At 43.7% G+C, this 21,736-nt stretch overlaps 1 protein-coding gene across 2 annotated transcripts; it reads left to right on the top strand.

Moving 5' to 3' along the window:
- The first annotated feature begins 2,985 nt into the window (after positions 1-2,985).
- mif (macrophage migration inhibitory factor) lies at positions 2,986-8,043 on the top strand. 2 transcript variants are annotated; one of them, XM_073055626.1, is made up of 4 exons: positions 3,018-3,161; positions 6,499-6,671; positions 7,256-7,428; positions 7,833-8,043. In XM_073055626.1, exons 2-4 carry the CDS (start codon positions 6,594-6,596, stop codon positions 7,897-7,899), a joined length of 318 nt encoding a protein of 105 aa, XP_072911727.1. In that variant the 5' UTR covers positions 3,018-3,161; positions 6,499-6,593; the 3' UTR covers positions 7,900-8,043. The 2 variants fall into 2 exon arrangements, with proteins under 2 accessions (XP_072911726.1, XP_072911727.1); XM_073055625.1 differs by lacking the exon at positions 6,499-6,671 and having other exon boundaries at positions 2,986-3,161.
- The last annotated feature ends 13,693 nt before the right edge of the window (positions 8,044-21,736 follow it).

The raw sequence follows: 21,736 nt of genomic DNA, 5'->3' as shown, positions 1-21,736 counted from the left end.
GGATAGTAATGCCTACTACCAGAAAAAAAAGGGAGCTGAAAGCAAGGGACCGAAAAGAAGAAAAAAAAAGAAAAAAAAAACCCTAGTCAAGAGGAAGGTTATGAAAGTACTCGATAAAAGGTCCCCAGACCTTATGGAACTTTAGACCGGAATTAAGAACTGAATAATGAATTTTTTCGAGGTCCAAGCAGGCCATAATGTCGTTAAACCATTGCGCATGAGTGGGCGGGGCAACATCTCTCCATCTAAGGAGGATCAAGCGTCTAGCCAGGAGAGAGGCAAAGGATAGTATTCGGCATTTGGTCGGACCCAGACATAGATCTGTCTCGCCCCAAAAACCGAACAGAGCAATTAAGGGGTTTGGTTCTAGGTGCTGATTCAGAGTACCCGATAATGTAGTGAAGACATCTTTCCAGAATTTCTCCAAGCTAGGACAGAGCCAGTACATATGGATGAGAGAGGCCAAGCCCCTCTTGCATTTATCACAGAGCGGACTAATGCCAGGGTAGAATCGAGATAGTTTAGATTTAGACATATGGGCTCTATGAACAATCTTAAACTGTAAAAGGCAATGGCGAGCACAAAGAGAGGTTGAGTTAACCGATTTGAGAACTGAGTCCCAGCTCTCCTCGGATAAGGAGATATTTAAATCCTGCTCCCAGGCCATTTTAATTTTATCCACAGGGGCCCGTCATAAGGCTGCTAGTTTATCTCGGATAATTGATATTATACCTTTACCTAGTGGATTAATGGAAAGAAATAGGTCCATAGCATTTTTCGCAGGCATTTCAGGAAAGTTAGGAATTAAAGGAGCAATAAAATGTCGGATTTGGAGATATCTGAAAAAGTGAGCGTTAGGCAGGTTGAACTTAACAGAGAGCTGCTGAAAAGAAGCGAAGCGATTATCAATGAAAAGATCTTCAAAATGTCTAATGCCTTTCCTATACCAAACATGGAATGCTGAATCGTACGTAGTAGGTAAAAAAAGGTGATTATGTGCGACAGGGCTAGAAACGGAAAACCCCTGGAAACCATAGCATTTCCTAAACTGAGCCCATATACGCAAAGTGTGTCTAACAAGAGGATTAGCTATTGATCTGGGCAGACTGCTAGGGAGTGCAGAGCCAAGAAGTGCAGATATAGATAATTCTTTAGTGGAGCTCAACTCCATTGCCACCCAGTTAGGGCACTTGGGTTGGCCGTGGAAGAAAGACCAGAAGGTAGCACAACGTATATTAGCTGCCCAATAATATAAGCGAAAGTTAGGTAAAGCCATGCCACCCTCTTTTTTAGATTTTTGGAGGTGGATTTATTAATTCTAGAGCGCTTATTCTGCCACAGATATGACAAAATAATAGAGTCTAAGGAATCAAAAAAAGATTTAGGAATAAAAATTGGGATAGATTGAAATAAGTATAAAAATTTGGGGAGAACATACATTTTAACAACATTAATACGACCTACCAAAGACATAGATAGAGGTGACCATTGTACCAGACTCTGTTTTATAGCATATGAAAGATTGACAAAGTTTTCACAAAAGAGATCTTTAAACTTCCTTGTGACTTTAATTCCAAGATAAGTAAATTGATTATGGACTACTTTAAAAGGGAGATCACGAAATATTAGTTCTTGTGCTTCTTTATTAATTGGGAAAAGTTCACTCTTATGTAAGTTGAGTTTATAGCCAGAGATCTGGCTAAACTGGTCAAGAAGTGAAAACATTAGAGGTAAGGATGTAGATGGATTTGAGAGAAAGAGTAATAAGTCATCAGCATAGAGAGAAACTTTATGCTCAACACCCCCTCTCCAAATCCCGGTCAATTCAGGACAGTTTCGAAATGCTATCGCCAGAGGTTCTATAGCCAAATCAAAGAGAAAGGGACTTAAGGGGCATCCCTGACGGGTGCCACGTTTGAGATTAAATACTTGGGATTTCTGAAAATTAGTTAAAACAGAAGCAGTAGGACACAGGTACAGCAATTGGATCCAAGAGATGAAACTTTGGCCGAGGTCAAATTTTTCTAAGACTGCAAAAAGGTAGTTCCACTCTATACGATCGAATGCTTTCTCCACATCGAGGGAAATAACACATTCAGGAGTCCCAGTTGGAGCTGAGTATAAAATATTAAATAGACGCCGAATGTTAAAAAAAGGGAGATGGTTTTTAATAAAGCCTGTTTGGTCATCAGAGATAATGGAGGGAATAACGGTTTCTAATCTATGAGCCAACACTTTAGCTAAGATCTTTACATCAACATTGAGCAGAGAGATCGGCCTGTACGAGGAACATTCTGTTGGGTCTTTGCCCTTTTTTAAAAGAAGAATAATAGATGCCTCATTGAAAGAGGGTGGCAATTTGCCGTAATTAAACGAGTCAGATAATACTGAAAGTAACTGAGGAGAAATAAGTGAAGAGAATGATTTATAAAATTCTACAGGGAACCCATCAGGTCCAGGAGATTTCCCTGAGGACAGTGCAGAAATTGCAAAAGATATTTCTTCTGGTGATATAGGCGCATTGAGTTTGGCTTTGAAATCAGATGAGAGTGAGGGGATATTCAGATTCTGTAAAAATTTATCAACAGAGATATTGTCATTCAGAGATTCAGAGGAATAAAGCCGAGAATAAAAAAATTTAAATGCGTCATTAATTTCTAAATGATCCGATGTAAAGTCTCCGTTCTCCTTCCGGATCTTTGTAATATGTTGTTTGGCTTTGGAACGCCTCAGCTGGTTGGCTAGGAAAGTGTTCACAATCCTTATATACATAGAGCAAGTCGAATGCGCACAGCTACTTTTTCTGGAGTCTGCTACGTTTATACTAGTACCGAAGCCGTTGGCCTTGCTGAATATCGAGCCTATCGATAGCGGGAGAAGCGCTCGTGGTCTGCTGCCGCGCCCTCCGGCGGTGGGAGGAGTGCTGGACACCGGCGCCTGGCCCTTTGTCTGCTGGTGGTGTGTACGCCGGAACTCACCGCGCCCCCTGGTGTTGGGAGGAGTTTGAGCACGTGCTGCCGCAGTGTGAGGTTGGCTCAGAAGCAAAAGCAGAGATGCCGACTTTTGTCCTGAGCACGAATCTGAGCCGCTCTAACATCCCGGACGTGCTGGCAGAGGAGCTCACAGCCCTACTGAGTAAAGAACTGGGAAAGCCTCAGAAGGTAAGCGGGACCTGCGCCGCTCTCTGAGGTGACCGGAGACGATTTATCGACATGACGCAAAGGAGTGCGGCTGAGAGGGAGGGGGGAGAGAGAGAGGAGGAAGAGGGGTAGGAGAGAGGTGAAGGAGGATGGGTAGGGGTGAGGCGAGGAAATGGGGAGAGTGAGGAGGAGGGGGATGGGAAGGTGAGAGGGTGGGGAATGGGAGGGGAGGGAATGGGATGGAGGAGGAGGGAGTGGAAGGGGAGAGGTGGGGAGGGGAATATGAGGGAGGTGGGGTGGGGAGAGGCTGAGGGAAATGGAATGGGGGAGGGGTTGAGGGGAATGGGAGGGAGGAGGGTGTAGGGGAATGGGTGCGAGCAGAAGGAATTGGAGAGGAAAGTGGAAGGGGTAGAGGAATGGGAGGGAGGAAAGGGAATTGGAGGGGGTAGGAGAATGGGAGGGACAGGGGAATGGGAGGGAGGAGGGGAAATGGAGGGAGGGTAGGGGGAGTGTGAGAAGGGAGGTGAGTGTGAGGGAGGAGGGGGTAGGGGAGGAGAAGGGTAGGGGCTGAGAGTGAGAGGGAGGAGGGGGTAGGGGCTGAGAGTGAGGGAGGAGAGGGGGGGTTGAGAGTGAGGGAGGAGAGGGGTAGGGGGAAAGAGTGGTGGAGAAGCTCTGAATTTATTGAGGTCAGTACATAAGGGAAACAGTTAAAGCCTTTGTAGAAGACTGATCAATCAGGAGGGAAAGTAAATCTTTAAGGTTGTGTCATCAGGTTATTGGAAATCTGTAATTTTCTCTGTTCCCAAAAAATAATGTTGAAGGTCAGAAATAAGACCATAAGACATAGGAGCAGATCAGGTCGTTTGGCCTATCGAGTCTGCGCCACCATTCCATTATGACTGATACAGTGGCATGTAAACGTTTGGGCACCCCGGTCAAAATTTCTGTTACTGTGAATAGCTAAGCGAGTAAAAGATGACCTGATTTCCAAAAAGCATAAAGTTAAAGATGACTCATTTCTTTAATATTTTAAGCAAGATTACTTTTTTATCTCCATCTTTTACAGTTTCAAAATAACAAAAAAAAGGGGAAAGGGCCGGAAGCAAAAGTTTGGGTACCCTGCATAGTCATTACTTAGTAACACCCCCTTTGACAAGCATCACAGCTTGTAAACGCTTTCTGCAGCCTAATAAAAGTCTTTCAATTCTTGGTCAGGGGATTTTTGCCCATTTTTCCTTGCCAAAGGCTTCTAGTTCTTTGAGATTCTTGGGCTGTCTTGCATGAACTGCTCTTTCGAGGTCTATCCCCAGATTTTCGATGATGTTTAGGTCGGAAGACTGTGGCATAACCTTAAGCTTGCGCCTCTTGAGGTAGTCCATTGTGGATGTTGAGGTGTGTTTAGGATCAAGAAACAGAGGAGAAAATGGCGGCGTGACGCAGCATGCACAGCCTCTCTGGAGAATGGATATCTTTTCCATGTTAAGTAGGGATCTGTGCACAATCCTGATTTGATGGAGGCAGACGTGAGAGTGTGGAGGAACATCTGGAGAAACTTCTGAAATGCCTGCTTCGCTGCCGCTGCTACTGTGCGGTCCGGAATCTCCGGAGGAGAAGGCCTCTGAGACTTCGGCAGCTGGGAGGAGGTCGAAGGCGTGCGGCAGAGGATGGCGCTCGGGAGGCTGTATCGGAGGGGCTGGTCAGAGGCTCGAAGTTTTCGGACGGACTCAAAGTCTGCTGTCGTCAGGTGCTTCTGAGCCATTAATTGTCAGTGCTTGGAAGTTTATGGCAGGGAGAGTTCTCCCGTTTGCTGCCTGATTGGACTATTGGAATCGATCGGGACTTGAGACTTTTAAACCACATCCATGGTCTGCGTTTATCGAATTACAGTATTGTTTTGCACTACCGTAACTATATGCTATAATTATGTGGTTTTGTAAGTGTGAGTCTTGGTTTGTCCTTTTTTTTTAATTTTGTGATATCACTCTGGAGGAACATTGTATCATTTTTTAATGCATGCATGCATTTCTAAATGACAATAAACGAGGACTGAGTGTCCTCATAATCTTATCTAATCATTATCCTGTTGTAGAAGCCATCCTCTTTTCATCTTCAGCTGTTTGCTTCCAGAATTTGCTGGTATTTAATTGAATTCATTCTTCCCTCTACCAGTAAAATGTTCCCCATGCCACTGGCTGCAACACAAGCCCAAAGCATGATTGATCCACCCCTGTGCTTAACAGTTGGAGAGGTGTTCTTTTCATGAAATTCTGCACCCTTTTTTCTCCAAACATACCTTTGCTCATTGTGGCCAAAAAGTTCTATTTTAACTTCATCAGTCCACAGGACTTGTTTCCAAAATGCATCAGGCTTGTTTAGATGTTTCTTTGCAAACTTCTGATGCTGAATTTTGTGGTGAGGACACAGGAAAGGTTTCTTATGACTCTTCCAAGAAGCTCATATTTGTGCAGGTGTTGCTGCACAGTGGAACAGTGCACCACCACTCCAGAGTCTGCTAAATCTTCCTGAAGGTCTTTTGCAGTCAATCGGGGGTTTTGATTTGCTTTTCTAGCAATCCTACGAGCAGTTCTGTCGGAAAGTTTTCTTGGTCTTCCAGACCTCAACTTGACTTCCACTGTTCCTGTTAACTACCATTTCTTAATTGCATTACAAACTGAAAAAACGGCTACCTGAAAACACTTTGCTATCTTCTTATAGCCTTCTGCTTTGTGGGCATCAATTATTTTAATTTTCAGAGTGCTGTGCAGCTGCTTGGCTGAGTCCATGGCTGCTGGTTGTTGGGACGTGGTTTGAGGAGTCAGGGTATTTCTAAAGCTTTGAAATTTGTATCACCTGGCCTTTCCTAACGATGACTGTGAACAATTCATAGGCCTAGCAAGCTAATTAAGGTCTGAGACCTTAGAACCATAGAACACTACAGCACAGTACAGGCCCTTCAGCCCTCCATGTTGTGCTGACCCATATAATCCTTTAAAAAAAACCTTTACCTTGGTAAAAGTTATCTGAGAGCTCAAATCTCTTGGGGTGCCCAAACTTTTGCATAGTGCTCCTTTCCTTTTTTTTCACTCTAAAATTGTACAAAACAAAAATAATACACTAATCTTGCTTAGAATGTTTCATGAACTTTATGACTTTTGGAGATCAGTTCATCTTCTACACAACTATTCACAGTAACAGAAATTTTGACCGGGGTGCCCAAACTTCTGCATGCCACTGTATATTACCCCTCTCAACCTCATTCTCCTGCCTTCTCTCTGTAACTATTAATAACCTTACCCTCTGCTTTAAATGTACCTAATGATTTAGTCTCCACAGCTTACTATGGCAATAAATTCCACAGATTCACCACCCTCTGGCTAAGAAATTCGTCCTCATCTTTGTTGTATTGAATAACCTGGTGGCACTACCTTCTGATCGGCTCCTTTCTGATTCTGAATGGTAAAGTCCTCTGCGAAGGCTGATTACGCAAAAATAGACGTCAGTGATGCAAGGAGCCAGGAAGGAAAAGTTAAGGTGATTGTGCATGTAGTTTGGATGCAAGATCAGGTTTGAGAGCTGAATGGGGTGCATTGTTCCTACTAACCAAATTGCTTGGCCTTGGGGCTAAACGGTGTGTCATGTTCTTACTAACCAAATTACCTTCCTGTCATCCCAGAGCAGTTCCTCCCTGCTGCCAGGGCTTTGCATGGGTGAGAGGCCCCAGTGCACCCTCCCACAGGGACACTGGCTGGAGTCAAGCTCGGCTCACAGGGCTGGGCTACGTGGTGTCCCAGAGAAGCAGGAGACCAGGGTAGGAGTGGAAGTGAGTGTGGGGTTAGACTGATACTTGGTGAGGAGTGGCAACATAATTGGGAAGCAGAAGTGACCGGGCCAGAATTGGATGTATTTGGGTGAATACTGGGATTGGATGTTGGATTAGGAGTCCATGGAAAATAACAAAGAAATTGGGCTGATAGCTAATAGTCTCCTCTCTCCCCCACCCCCACCCCCCAACCCCCAGCCATTCCTCTGCGTAGTGTTGATGCCTCCCCCTGTGGACTACTCAGCCTGTGCTGGGAGCAAGGACATAACTGGTGAACTCTTCATATGTTTTTCAGTATATCGCAGTGCACATTGTGCCCGACCAGATGATGCATTTTGGTGGATCCTCAGATCCCTGTGCCCTTGCTTCTTTATCCAGCATTGGCAAAATCAGCAATCAGCAGAACAAAAACTACTCCAAACTGCTCTTTGATTTGGTGAACAAACACTTGCACATTTCTGCTGACAGGTAAGGCTGGCTGGGTGGGGTGGTGGTGGGGCATTTGCCAAGAAGGGCTGGACAGGTTTGGGTGTGCAGCGAGCCCTCTGGTACTGCAACTCAGAGACTATCCGCCAATCCCAAAGCAAATAAACACCTGGCATCCTCAGAGTTCTGCTATGTGTGGCTGATCATTTGAAACCCACTGGAGTGCTTTCATGATCAAAGGGAATAAATACCAGTCTGAGCTTCAAGGGAGGAGCCCCGCGGGTTACAGAAAATACAAAGGGCAGGGTGGGGTGCTGCTTTGATTTGGAGAGTTGCAGCACCAAGCTTGTTTTAGCTTACTGAATTTCAGATTTAGTCTGCTTTGCTCAGAAAGGGATTCCTGTCTGGACTGCTTGCTGATTTATTTTCCTCTTTTTGATCCACAGGATGTACATCACTTTCCAGGATCTGAATCCCGCTAATGTTGGCTGGGCTAACACCACCTTTGGCTAGGTTGTGATCCAAAGACCATTCCACCATGATATGCACAGTAATAGTTTTGTTTGTTGTAGTATATTAATAGTGTTAATAAGACAGAAATGTGATTCTTGATATCATGTTGGTGATTCCTTTTAACAATAAATTAAATTCAGCAACTTTCATTGTGCAAATTGTCCTTTTATCTCAGACAGTAAGTGCAATGTGTTGTTTGTGTGTTTTTATGCTGTATGTTACATATGTACAGTTAATGTTTACAGTATGTATGTGTGAAAGTATAGTGCATTCTTTTGCAAGGTATTAGGGTACATATTCTGCATTTGTGCTTTAGTTATCACTATGTATGTGCATATTCTACTCTGCTCTCTCTCCAAGATACCGTACCAAATCCTTGCACTCTGGTCTGTTTCCAGATATGACAAAGTTGAGCTAAATGTTCACTAAGATATAGAACCACAGAACATTACAGCACAGAAACAGGCCCTTTGGCCCTTCTTGGCTGTGCCAAACCATTTTTCTGCCTAGTCCCACTGACCTGCACCTGGACCATATCCCTCCATACCCCTCTCATCCATGTACCTGTCCAAGTTTTTCATAAATGTTAAAAGTGAGCTTGCATTTACCACTTCAACTGGCAGCTCATTCCACATTCCCACCACTGTCTGTGTGAAGAAGCCCCCCCACCAATGTTCCCTTTAAACTTTGCCCCCCTTCACCCTTAACCCATGTCCTCTGTTTTTTTTCTCCCCTAGCCTCAGTGGAAAAAGCCTGCTTGCATTCACTCTATCTATACCCATCATAATTTTATATACCTCTATTAAGTCTCCCCTCATTCTTCTACGCTCCAGGGAATAAAGTCCTAACCTATTCAACCTTTCTCTGTAACTCAGTTTCTCAAGTCCTGGCAACATCCTTGTAAACCTTCTCTGCACTCTTTCAACCTTATTAATATCCTTCCTGTAATTAGGTGACCAAAACTGCACACAATACTCCAAATTCGGCTTCACTGGTGTCTTATAAAACCTCACCATTACATTCCAACTCTTTTACTCAATGCCTTGATTAATAAAGGCCAATGTACCAAAAGCTCTCTTTACGACCCTATCTACCTGTGACGCCACTTTTAGGGAATTATGTATCTGTATTCCCAGATTCTTCTGATCTACTGCACTCCTCGGTGTCCTACCATCTATCTTGTATGTTCTACCTTGGTTTGTCCTTTCAAAGTGCAATACCTCACACTTGTCTGCATTAAACTCCATCTGCCATTTTTCAGCCTATTTTTCCAGATGGTCCAAATCCCTCTGCAAGCTTTCAAAACCTTCCTCATTGTCCACTACACCTCCAATCTTTGTATCATCAGCAAATTTGCTGATCCAATTTACCACATTATCATCCAGATCATTGATATAGATGACAAATAACAATGGACCCAGCACTCTCAATATCACCAAGACCAAGGAGATGGTGGTGGACTTTAGGAGATCTAGGCCTCATATGGAGCCAGTGATCATTAATGGAGAATGTGTGGAGCAGGTTAAGACCTACAAGTATCTGGGAGTACAGTTAGACGAGAAGCTAGACTGGACTGCCAACACAGATGCCTTGTGCAGGAAGGCACAGAGTCGACTGTACTTCCTTAGAAGGTTGGCGTCATTCAATGTCTGTAGTGAGATGCTGAAGATGTTCTATAGGTCAGTTGTGGAGAGCGCCCTCTTCTTCGTGGTGGCGTGTTGGGGAGGAAGCATTAAGAAGAGGGACGCCTCACATCTTAATAAGCTGGTAAGGAAGGCGGGCTCTGTCGTGGGCAAAGTACTGGAGAGTTTAACATCGGTAGCTGAGCGAAGGGTGCTGAGTAGGCTACGGTCAATTATGGAAAACTCTGAACATCCTCTACATAGCACCATCCAGAGACAGAGAAGCAGTTTCAGCGACAGGTTACTATCGATGCAATGCTCCTCAGACAGGATGAAGAGGTCAATACTCCCCAATGCCATTAGGCTTTACAATTCTACCGCCAGGACTTAAGAACTTTTTAAAAGCTATTATTAATGCTTTTTGAGATAGTGATTTAGATGCATATCATATTTTTTACTGAGTTAAGTATTGTATGTAATTAGTTTTGCTACCACAAGTGTATGGGACATTGGAAAAAAAGTTGAATTTCCCCATGGGGATGAATAAAGTATCTATCTATCTATCTATCTATCACTGATCCCTGTGGCACACCACTAGTCACAGGCCTCCACTCAGAGAATCAGTTCTCCACTACCACTCTGGCTTCTCCCACTGAGCCAATGTCTAATCCAATTTACTACCTCTCTCCATGTATACCTAGCGACTGAATCTTCCTAACTAACCTCCCATGCGGGACCTTGTAAAAGGCCTTACTGAAGTCCATGTAGACAACATCCACTGCCTTCCCTTCATCCACTTTCCTGGTAACCTCTTCAAAAAGATCTCTAATAGATCGGTTAAACATGACCGACCATGCACAAAGCCACGTTGACTCTCCCTAATAAGGCCCTGTCTATCTAAATACTTGTATATCCTATCTCTTAGTACTCCTTCTAATAATTTACCTATTACTACATCAAACTTACTGGCCTATAATTTCCCGGATTACTTTTAGCCTTTTTTAAACAACAGAACAACATGAGCTATCCTCCAATCCTCTGGCACCTCACCTGTAGATACCGACATTTTAAATATTTCTGCCAGGGCCCCTGCAATTTCAACACTAGTCTCCTTCAAGGTCCGAGGGAATACCCTGTCAGGTCCTGGGGATTTATCTACTCTGATTTGCCTCAAGACAGCAAGCACCTCCTCCTCTTCAATCTGTATATGTTCCGTGACCTCACTACTTGTTTGCCTTATTTCCATAGACTCCATGTCAGTTTCCTTAGTAAATACAGATGCAAAAAACCCATTTAAGATCTCCCCCATTTCTTTTGGTTCCATACATAGCCGATCATTCTGATCTTAAGAGGACCAATTTTGTCCCTTACTATACTTTTGCTCTTAATATACCTGTAGAAGCTCTTAGGATTATCCTTCACCTTGACTGCCAAAGCAACCTCATGTCTTCTTTTAGCCCTCCTGATTTCTTTCTTAAGCGTTTTCTTGCACTTTTCATACTCCTCAAGCACCTTATTTGCTCCCTGTTGCCTATACATGTTATACATCTCTCTTCTTTATCAGAGTTCCAATATCCCTAGAGAACCAAGGTTCCTTATTCTAATTCACTTTGCCTTTAATACTGACAGGAACATACAAACTCTGCACTCTCAAAATTTCTCCTTTGAAGTCCTCCCTCATCCTTGCAGAGAACAACCCGTCCCAATCCACGCTTTTTAGATCCTTTCTCATTTCTTCAAATTTGGTCTTTTTCCAGTTTAGAACCTCAACCCGAGAACCAGATCTATCTTTATCCATGAGTTGAGACTGATGGTGTTATGATCACTGGAACCCAAAGTGTTCCCCTACCCACACTATCCATCACCTGTCCTAACTCGTTTCCTAATAGGAGATCTAATATTGCATCCTCTCTAGTCGGTACCTCTATATATTGATTTAGAAAACTTTCCTGAATACAGTTTACAAACACCCATCTAGACCTTTAACAGTATGGAAGTCCCAGTCAATATGTGGAACATTAAAATCCCCTAATATCACAACTTTATGTTTCCTGCAGTTGTCTTTCCGCAGATTTGCTCCTCCAATTCTCGCTGAATATTGGGTGGTCTATAATACAACCCCATTAATGTGGTCATCCTTTCCTGTTTCTCAGCTCCACCCATGTGGCCTCGGTAGACAAGCCCTCTAATCTGTCGTGCCTGAGCGCTGCTGTAACATTTTCCCTGACTAGCAATGTCACCCCCCCCCCCCCCCACCCTTCATCCCTCTGCCTTTATCACATCTGAAACATCGGAACCCTGGAACATTAAGCTGCCAGTCCTGCCCCTCCTGTAGCCAAGTTTCACTAATGGCTACAATGTCATAATTCCATGCATCAATCTACACCCTCAGCTTGTCTGACTTCCCCACGATACACCTCGTATTGAAATAGACACACCTTAGAAGATTATTACCACCACACACAACCCTTCTATTTGTGACTCTGCATGAACTTTTAACGTCATTTATCAGTCCGTGATCACCCTGAGATCTAGTCTGTGTTAAAGAGATGGTGGAGTGGTGTCTCAACAACAAATTTGCACTCAACTTCAGCAAGACCAAGGAATTGATTGTGGACTTCAAGAAGGATTGCCAGTCTTCATCCAGGCGTTAGCAGTGGAAAGGACGAGCGGCTTTGAGTCTGGGTGTCAACATCTCAGAAGATTTATTCTGGGCAAACACATAGATGTAATCATGAACAAGGCATGCCAGTGGCTCTATTACATTAGGAGTTTGAGGACATTTGGCATGCTACCAAAGACTCCTGCAAATTTCTACAATGCATTCTGAAAGCATTCTGGCTGGTATAGAGACTCCAACATACTCAGTGTAGACTCAGCCAGCTCCATCATGGGCACAACCCTTCCATCGTTAAAACGTCTTCAAAAGGTGCACCTTAAGAAGGTACCATCTATTAGGGTCTATCATGCCATCTTCTCTTTACTGTCATTGGAGAGGAGGTGCAGGATCCTGAAGACCCAGCACTGTCTGGACAAATTGCTGGGGGTATCATTTTGTGTAATTCTGATTACCATATTACAGGAAGGATGTGGAGGCTTTGGAGAGGGTGCAGAAGAGGTTTTTCTAGAATGCTGCCTGGATTAGAGGGTGGGACATATTTATGTCTTTCTGTCTGTCATATTTATGCTGTTTCCTCTGGAGCATCAGATCCTGAGGGTAGACCTGATAAAGGCATAGATATGGTTGTTGGAATCTTTTACAGTATAGAAATTTACTGCAGACAAGTGTGAGGTGGTGCACTTTGGAAGGATAAACCATTAGGGCTTGCACAGTGAACAGTAGGGCACTGAGGAGTGTGGTTGGACAGAGGGATCTGGGAATACAGATCTATAATTCCTTGAAAGTGGTGTCATAGGTCGATAGGGTCATAAAGAAAGCTTTTGGCACATAGACCTTCATAAATCAAAGTATTGAGTATAGGGGTTGGGATGTTAAGTTGAAGTTGTACAAGATGTTGGTGAGGCCTCATTTGGAGTACAGTGTGTGGTTTTGGACACCAAACTACAGGAAAGATATAAGATTGAAACAGTGCAGAGAAAATTTCTGGTCTCAGTGAGCTTTTTCCACTGAGACTAGAACTAAAGGTCATGGGTTAACAGGAACTTGAGGGAAAACTTTTTCATTCAGTGCAGAACGAGCAGCTACCAGAAGTGGTGGATATCGATTTGATTTCAACATTTAAGAGAAGTTTGGATAGTACATGGTTGGAGAGGAGTATGGAGAGCAATGGTCTAGGTGCAGGTTGATGGGACTAGGGAGAATAATTGTTTGGTATGGAATAGATGCTATCGTGCTCTGAGTCAATGAACGTCAAATACCAGAGGGCCTGCATTTGAAGTGGGGGGGGGGGGGGGGAAGAGTTTAAAGGAGATGAGCGGGGCTAGTCTTTTTACACAGAAACTGGTAGATGTTTGAAATGAGCTGCTGGGATGGTGGAAGCAGATACGATAGAGGTGTTTAAGCATGAGTATGAAGACAATACAGACACAGGCAGAAGGGATTGAGTTTTAATTCAGCATCATGTTTGGCACAGGCAGAAGGCCCTGTTCCCGAGGCTGATACAGATTTTGACCTGAAACTTGAATCTATTTCCTCCCACAGAAGCTGCTTGACCCACTGAGTTCCTCCAGTGGATTGTTTTGTTTCTATAGGTCCAGTATCTGCAGTATCACAGAAACCATAGCACAGTACAGCCCCTTCAGCCCACAAAGTTGTGCCGAACATGTCCCTACCTTAGAAATTCTAGGCTTACCTATAGCCCTCTACTAAGCTCCATGTACCTATCTAAAAGTCTCTTAAAAGACCCTATCCTATCTGCCTCCAACACCATTGCTGGCAACCCATTCCACGCATACACCACTCTCTGAGTAAAAAACTCACCCCGATATCTCCTCTGTACCTACTCCCAAGCACCTTAAACCTGTGCCCCCTTGTGGCAGCCATTTCAGCCCTGGGAAAAAGCCTCTGACTATCCACACGATCAATGCCTCTCATCATCTTATACACCTCTATCAGGTCACCTCTCATCCTCCGTCGCTCCAAGGAGAAAAGGCCGAGTTCACTCAACCTATTCTCATAAGGCATGCTCCCCAATCCAGGCAACATCCTTGTAAATCTCCTCTGCACCCTTTCTATGGCTTCCACATCCTTCCTGTAGTGAGGCAACCAGATCCTGACCAGGGTCCAATATAGCTGCAACATTACCTCTCAGCTCCTAAATTCAATTCCATGATCGATGAAGGCCAATACACCATACGCCTTCTTAACCACTGAGTCAACCTGTGCAGCTGCTTTGAGTGTCCTATGGACTCGGACCCCAAGATTCTTCTGATCGTCCACGCTGCCAAGAGTCTTACCATTAATACTATATTCTGCCATCATATTTGACCTACCAAAATGAACCACTTCACACTTACCTGGGTTGAACTCCATCTGCCACTTCTCAGCCCAGTTTTGCATCCTATCAGTGGCCTGCTGTAACCTCTGACAGCCTTCCACACTGTCCACAACACCTCCAACCTTTGTTTCATCAGCAAACTTATTAACCCATCCCTTCACTTCCTCATCCAGGTCATTTACAAAAATCACACAAGAGTAAGGGTCCAAGAACAGATCCCTGAGGCACCCCACTGGTGACAGACCTCCATGCAGAATATGACCCATCTACAACCACTCTTTATCTTCTGTGGGCAAGCCAGTTCTGGATCCACAAAGCAATGTCCCATTGAATCCCATGCCTCCTTACTTTCTCAATTAGCCTTGCATGGGTTACCTTATCAAATGCCTTGCTGAAATCCATATACACTACATCTACTACTCTTCCTTCATTAATATGTTTAGACACATCCTCAAAAAATTCAATCAGGCTCGTAAGGCACAACCTGTCTTTGACAAAGCCATGCTGACTACTCCTAATCATAGTATACCTCTCCAAATATTCATAAATCCTGCCTCTCAGTATCTTCTCCATCAACTTACCAACCACTGAGGTAAGACTCACTGGTCATGACTCAGCTGTACTGTTCTCTGTCTCATTGGATTAGCTCCACCATTAAGCCCTCTTTTTTTACAGTTAAGAAACCTTTCCTATTGATTGACAATAGATAAGTATTCAAAGACAAAAGTGCTTCTATGATTTTTTTTTCATTGATTTTCTTTCAGCAGTGCACAGTAGATTAGTGTATGATCCCTTGGGTATCTGAGACAGCATCATCAACCCTGAAGGTCCCTGATCATAATCTCTCCATTTCATGTTTAATACTGGAGTAGATTGCAGCAAGTAAACCTGGCTGTTGACATCCAGAAGAATGTAGTTTACGATTTTAACTTAAAGATTCCCACCTAACTGACTAACCAACTTGGCTCTGAGGAAACAAACCAGAGAGATGTTCAGAACCTCCTAGTGTCTCATTGAAAAATATTTTCCAAAATTGTGCAGCTTTGAGTAAACATTTAGAATAGATGTTTACAAAAACCATCGAAGTTGAAGTTCAAAGTAAGTTTATTATCAGAGTACATGTATGTCACCATATACAGCCCTGAGATTAATTTTCCTCTGGGCAGTTACAGGAAAATAAAGAAATATAATTGGATTTACGAACAACTATACTCAACAAAGACTGACAAAAATCCAATGTGCAAAACAGAGCAAATTGTGCAAATAATATATTTTTTAATTAAAAACTAATACTAAGTTGTAGAGTCCTTGAAAGTGAGTCTACAGTCCATTGAGGTGAATGAATTACAGTATATCTGTGCCTGTTGGTTGTCGGGTAATAACTGTTCCTGAACCTGGTGATATGGGACCTCAGGGTCCTGTATCTCCTGCTTGATGTAGAAGCGAGAAGAAAGCATAGTCAATGGGGTCCTTGATGAGGAACGCTGCTTTCTTGTGGCAGAGTTCCTTGTAAATGTGCTCACTGATTAATTTAAAAACAAGAAAATCACAATTAAACTCAGACTATGTACAAAAACCTCAACTTGGATTCATAGATCACGACAGCAAAGAAACAGGCCCTTCTGTCCATCTAGTCTGTGCTGAACTATTATTCTAGTCCCTATTAACCCATGCCTAGACCATAGCTCTCCATATTCCCCCCATCCTTGAATTTATCCAACTTACTATTAAATGCTGAAATCAAACCCACATCCACTACTTCCAGTGGTAGCTCATTCCACATTCGCACCATCCCCTGAACAGTGAAGGAGTTCCGCCTTAAATATTTCACCTTTCACGCTTAAGCTATAACTTAGTTCTAGTCTCAGTGGGAAAAGCCTGTTTGCATTGACTGTATCTATACACATGAATAAGCAGGAAGGGAGTGGAGGGATATAGGCCATATGCAGGCAGAGGATCAGTTTAAATTGGCATCATGGGCTGAAGGACCTTTTCCTTTGGTGTACTGCTCTATGTTAAAAGCTCTGTTCTTCGAAAGCTGGTTGTTTATCTCTTTCATAAGATACAATTTTGAAGCACTGTCGAAGCAGGGAAGGCATTGTGAACATTAAGAATTTAAAAAGGCAGAGCTTTGCGACAGTTTCTCTGAGTTGGGGAATGACCAATCAATGAGGGATTCATTCGAAAAGGCCAGTAAAAATAATTGAAGTCCAATAACTGAGCGACCATTTTTGGACTTTGCCTGTGTTTAGTGTGGCTTTGGCTCATCAGGCTTAGGCAAGGAAAAGTGCAGTATCTGGTAGGTTTCTCTCTTTCTGCTCTTATTTGTTCATCCTTATCTGTTAGGGCATAGTAGTGTTGTGAGAATGGCTCTCTGGAAGTGTTCTGTACTGTGTGTGGGATATGGGAAGTCTGGGAGACCTCCCGTCTCCCTGATAAACACATCTGCAACTCCTGAGAGAAAGTATTAAGGAACTGGAGCTGCAGCTTGATAACCTTAGACTCATATGGATGAATGAGGAGGTGATAGATAAGAGAAGCAGTTATCCTGAGAACGCAGTAGACAGGCAACTGGGTGACTGTCAAGAGAAGAAGGGGAAATGCACAGCCAGTGCAGCGTACGCCTGTGGCTCACCTTCCCCTCAATAATAAGTATACAACTTTAAATACTATTAAGGGGGACGACCTACAAGGAGGAAGCCACAGTGACTGGGTCTCTGGCACTGAATCTGGTGCTGTGGCACAGAAGAACAGAGAGGTGAAGAGGACTGCAGTAGGAGATTCCATAGTTTAAGGAACAGAGATGAAATTTTGTGTGGCATGATAGAGACACCCAGATGATACGTAGACCCCCAGGTGCCAGGATCATTGAGCCTACTAGGGGATCAGATATATTGGATTGGGTGTTGTGTAATGAACTAAAAGTGATTAGGGAGCTTAAGGTGAAATAACCCTTAGGAGGCAGTGATCACAATAGGATTTGAGCTCAACATGAAATTTGATAGGGAGAAAGTAAAGATGGATGTAGCAGTATTTCAGTGGAGTTAAGGAAATTACAGGGGTATGAGAGAGGAGTTGGCCAAAGTAAATTGGAAATAGCTGCTGGCAGGGATGTCAGCAGAGCAGTGATGGCATGCATTTCTGGGAAAGATGCAGAATAGATGTATTCCAAAAGTGAAGAAACACTCAAATGACAAAATAGTACAACTGCGGCTGACAAGTGAAGTCAAAGCAAATATAAAAGCAGAAGAGAGGGAATACAACAAAGCAAAAATTAGTGAGAAGACAGAGGATTGGGAAGCTTTTAAAACCCTACAGAGAGCAATTAAAAGAATCGTTAGGAGGGAAAAGATGAAATATGAAATCAAGCTAGCAAATAATATCAAAGTGGATCATACACGAGGAAATCTCAGCATTTTGTGTGTGTTGTTCAAAGTGGATCATAAAAGCTTTTTCAAATATGTAAAAAAAAATAAAAGAGAGGTGAGAGTGGACATATGACCACTATAAAATGAAGCCGAAAAAATAATAACAGGGGCCAAGGAGACGGCAGATGAACTAAATGAGTATTTTGCTTCGGTCTTCTCTGTGGAAGACACTAGCAGTGTGCCAGGTGTTGAAGGGAGCGAGGGAAGAGAAGTGGGTGCAGTTACTATTACAATGGAGAAGGTACTCAAAAAGCTGAAAGACCTAAGGGTACAAAAGTCAACTGGACCAGATGAACTGCATCCTAGTGTTTTGGAAGAGGTAGCGGTAGAAATTGTGGAGGCATAAGTAATGATGTTTCAAAAATCATTGGACTCTGGCATGGTGCCAGAGGACTGGAAAATTGCAAATGTCACTCCACTCCTTAAGAAAGGAAACAGGCAGCAGAAAAGAAATTATAGACCAGTTAGCCTGACCTCAGTGGTTGGGAAGATGTTAGAGTCAATTGCTAAGGATGAGGTTATGAAATACTTGGTGACACAGGATAGGACAAAGTCAGCATGGTTTCCTTAAGGGAACATCTTACCTGATGAACCTGTTGGAATTCTATGAGGAGATTACATGTAGGACAGATAAAGGGGATGCAGTGGATGTTGTGTATTTGGACTTTCAGAAAGCCTTTGAAAAGGTGCCACACATGAGACTGCTTAGCAAGTTAAGAGTCCATGGAATTACAGGAAAAATTACAATCATGGTTAGAACATTGGCTGATTGGTAGGAGGTAGAGAGTGGGAATAAAAGGATCCTTTTCTGGTTGGCTGCCACTGACTAGTAGTGTTTCTTTGGGACTGTTTCTTTTTATGCTGTATTTCAATAATTTAAATGATGGAATAGATGGCTTTGTTGTCAAGTTTGCAGATGATACGAAGATTGGTGGAAGGGTAGGTAGTGTTGAGGAAACAGGAGGACATAGACAGATTAGGAAAATGGGCAAGAGAATGGCAAATGAAATACAATGTTGGAAAATGCACGGTCATGCACTTTGGTTGTAGAAATAAATGTGCAGACTATTTTGTAAATGGGGAGAAAAAACAAAAATCTGAGATGCAAAGGGACTTGTGCAGAACAACCTAAAGGTTAACTGCAGGTAGAGTCGGTGGTGAGGAAGGCAAATGCAATGTTAGCATTCATTTCAAGAAGTCTAGAATACAAGAGCAAGGATGTGATGCTGAGGCTTTATAAGGCACTGGTGAGGCCTCACCTTGAGTATTCTGAACAGTTTTGGGCTCCTCATCTAAGAAAAGATGTGCTGGCAATGGAGATGGTTCAGAGGAAGTTCACAAGGATGATTCCATAAATGAAAGGGTTATCATATGAGGAACATGTGATAGCTCTGGCTCTGTACTCCCTGAAATTTAGAAGGATGAAGGGGATCTCATTGAACCCGTTCAAATGTTGAAAGGCCTAGACAGAGTAGATGTGGAAAGGATGTTTCCCATAGTGGGAGAGTCTAGGACAAGAGGGCACAGCCTCAGGACAGAGGGGCATCCATTCAAAACAGAGAAAGTGGAGTCATTTCTTTAGCCAGAGGGTGGTGAATTTGTGGAATTTATTACCACATGCAGCTGTGGAGGCCAGGTTGTTGGATGTATTTAAGGTGGAGCTTGATAGGTTCTTGACTGGACCACGGCATCAAGGAAGATTATAGCTGGGAGATAATGTTTAAGGATACATATCGTATCGAAAGGATAGGCAGGAAGGCAGAGGGGTTGGCGTTGCTCTGTTGGTAAAAAATGAAATCAAATCGACATAGGGTCAGAAGGTGTTGAACCATTGTGAATAGAGCTAAAGAAGTGCAAGGGTAAAAGGGTACTTCTCCCCTTCCCCCTTTTACCTCCTCCTCTAACTTTTCTAAAACTTTGAAAACCTGGTACATTATCTCAGATTCCTGTCCTTCTCTCAACCGAGTTTCAGCAATGGCCACAACAGTGTAGTTCCATGTACTGATCCATGCTCTCAGTTCATCATCTTTACCCATAATACTCCTAGCATTAAAATACACTCACTTCGAACTATCTGACCCATCATACCTGTTATTTTGATTTTGCCTTTCACTACTTTCCCTGATATCTATCTTCTGGCCTGATCCTTCCCTTACTAACCTGGGGCTCTGATTCCCAGACCCCTACAAAACTAGTTTAAACTCTCCCGAGTAGCATCAGCAAACTTCCCAGCGCAGGAATCCACCCCTCTCGTACAGATCAGCTCTTCCCCAGAAAAGGTTCCAATGATCCAAGAAATTGAAAACCTGTCCCCTGCATCACCTCAGCAGCCAGTCATTCATCCATGCTATCACCCCATTCCTACCTGCACTAGTCCGTGGCACAGGAAGTAATCCAGAAATTACTACCATGGAGGTCCTGCTCTTTGGCATCTTTCCTAACTCTACATATTCACAGCATAGGACCTCTTCCCCTTCTCTGCCTTTGTCACTGATGCCAACATGCACCACAATCTCTGGCTGTTCCTTCTCCCCCTTGAGAATATCCTGCAGCCACTCTGATACATCATAAGCCCCAGCACTGGGAGACAACACACAATCCTGGTGCCACAGAATCTGCTTTCTGTCCCCCTAATGATCGAGTGCACTATAAATAACGTACTGCCTGACAAGCGCCAGAGCCGGCCATAGGGGTGCCATGATCTGATGGGTCACCCCCACCCCCACCCCTCTTAGCAGTATCCAAAGTAGTATACTAGTTGCTGAGGGGAATGGCCTGCACTGACTTCTTAACCCCCTTACCTCTCCTGGTGGTCATCGATCTACTGTCTGAAGCCTGCACTCTGGGTGTGACCACCTCTTCAAAAGTCTCATCTATAATATCTTCAGCCTCCTGAATGATCCTGAGTACATCCAACTCCAGCTCCGACTCCTTGACCCAGTCAGTCAAACGCTGAAGTCGGGTGCACTTCCTACAGGTGTAGTCATCGGGGAATCCGTCAGGTATCCTGAATTCCCACGTCTGATAGGAGGAGCATTCCATCCTGACTACTCAGTACTAAAAAAGAAAAAGACTTGCCTGTTCTTAACTGTGCCTGTACCTGTAAAGCCAAAGCCTTCACACTGTCACTGGCAAACTCTGACAATGGCCTCTCCGCTTGAGCCTACCCTCCTCTTATTTGCAGCTGAATTTAGGTCTCTGATGCCGACACTTACTTCGTTGGCCCTGTCCACACTGCCTTCAGCTCCTCTGTTGTTGGTTTGCCGGAACCCAGTGATGGTCCTCATCCCACTCCAGACCTTTCTCATGTTGTTCTGCTGGAGTTTCCACTCAAGCTTCCTCCTATACCTGTCTTTAGCCTCCCTGATCTTGGCTTTCAGGTCCCTCTTTATTGTCCTCAGCTCCTCCCTATTTCCATCTTTAAATGCCTTCTTTTTAGCGTTCAGGATGTCCTTAATGTCCTTTGTTACCCATTGCTTGTTATTTGAATAACAAAGGACAGTTCTTGCCGGAACATTGCAGTCCACACAGAAGTTGATGTAACCAGTGATGCACTCTGTGAGCCCATCAATGTCCTCTCCATGTGGCTCACAGAGTGCCTGCCAGTCTGTCGCCTCAAAACAATCCTGGAGTGCCTCATAAGCCTCCCACGACCATTTCCTCACTGACCTCGAGGTTGCAGGTTTACTCTTCACCAGAGGCACGTAGCAGGGTTTGAGATGCACCAGGTTGTGATCTGACCTTCCCAGTTATGGGAGGGGAGAGGAGCTGTAAGCATCCTTAACGTTAGCATACATCAAGTCCAGGGACCTCTCCCCTCTGGTTGTAC

This window comes from Hemitrygon akajei, chromosome 9 (assembly GCF_048418815.1).
Source record: "Hemitrygon akajei chromosome 9, sHemAka1.3, whole genome shotgun sequence".
NCBI classification, from domain to species: domain Eukaryota; kingdom Metazoa; phylum Chordata; class Chondrichthyes; order Myliobatiformes; family Dasyatidae; genus Hemitrygon; species Hemitrygon akajei.
Note: the sequence above shows the minus strand (reverse complement) of the source record. Positions and strands in the feature narration are given on the sequence as shown.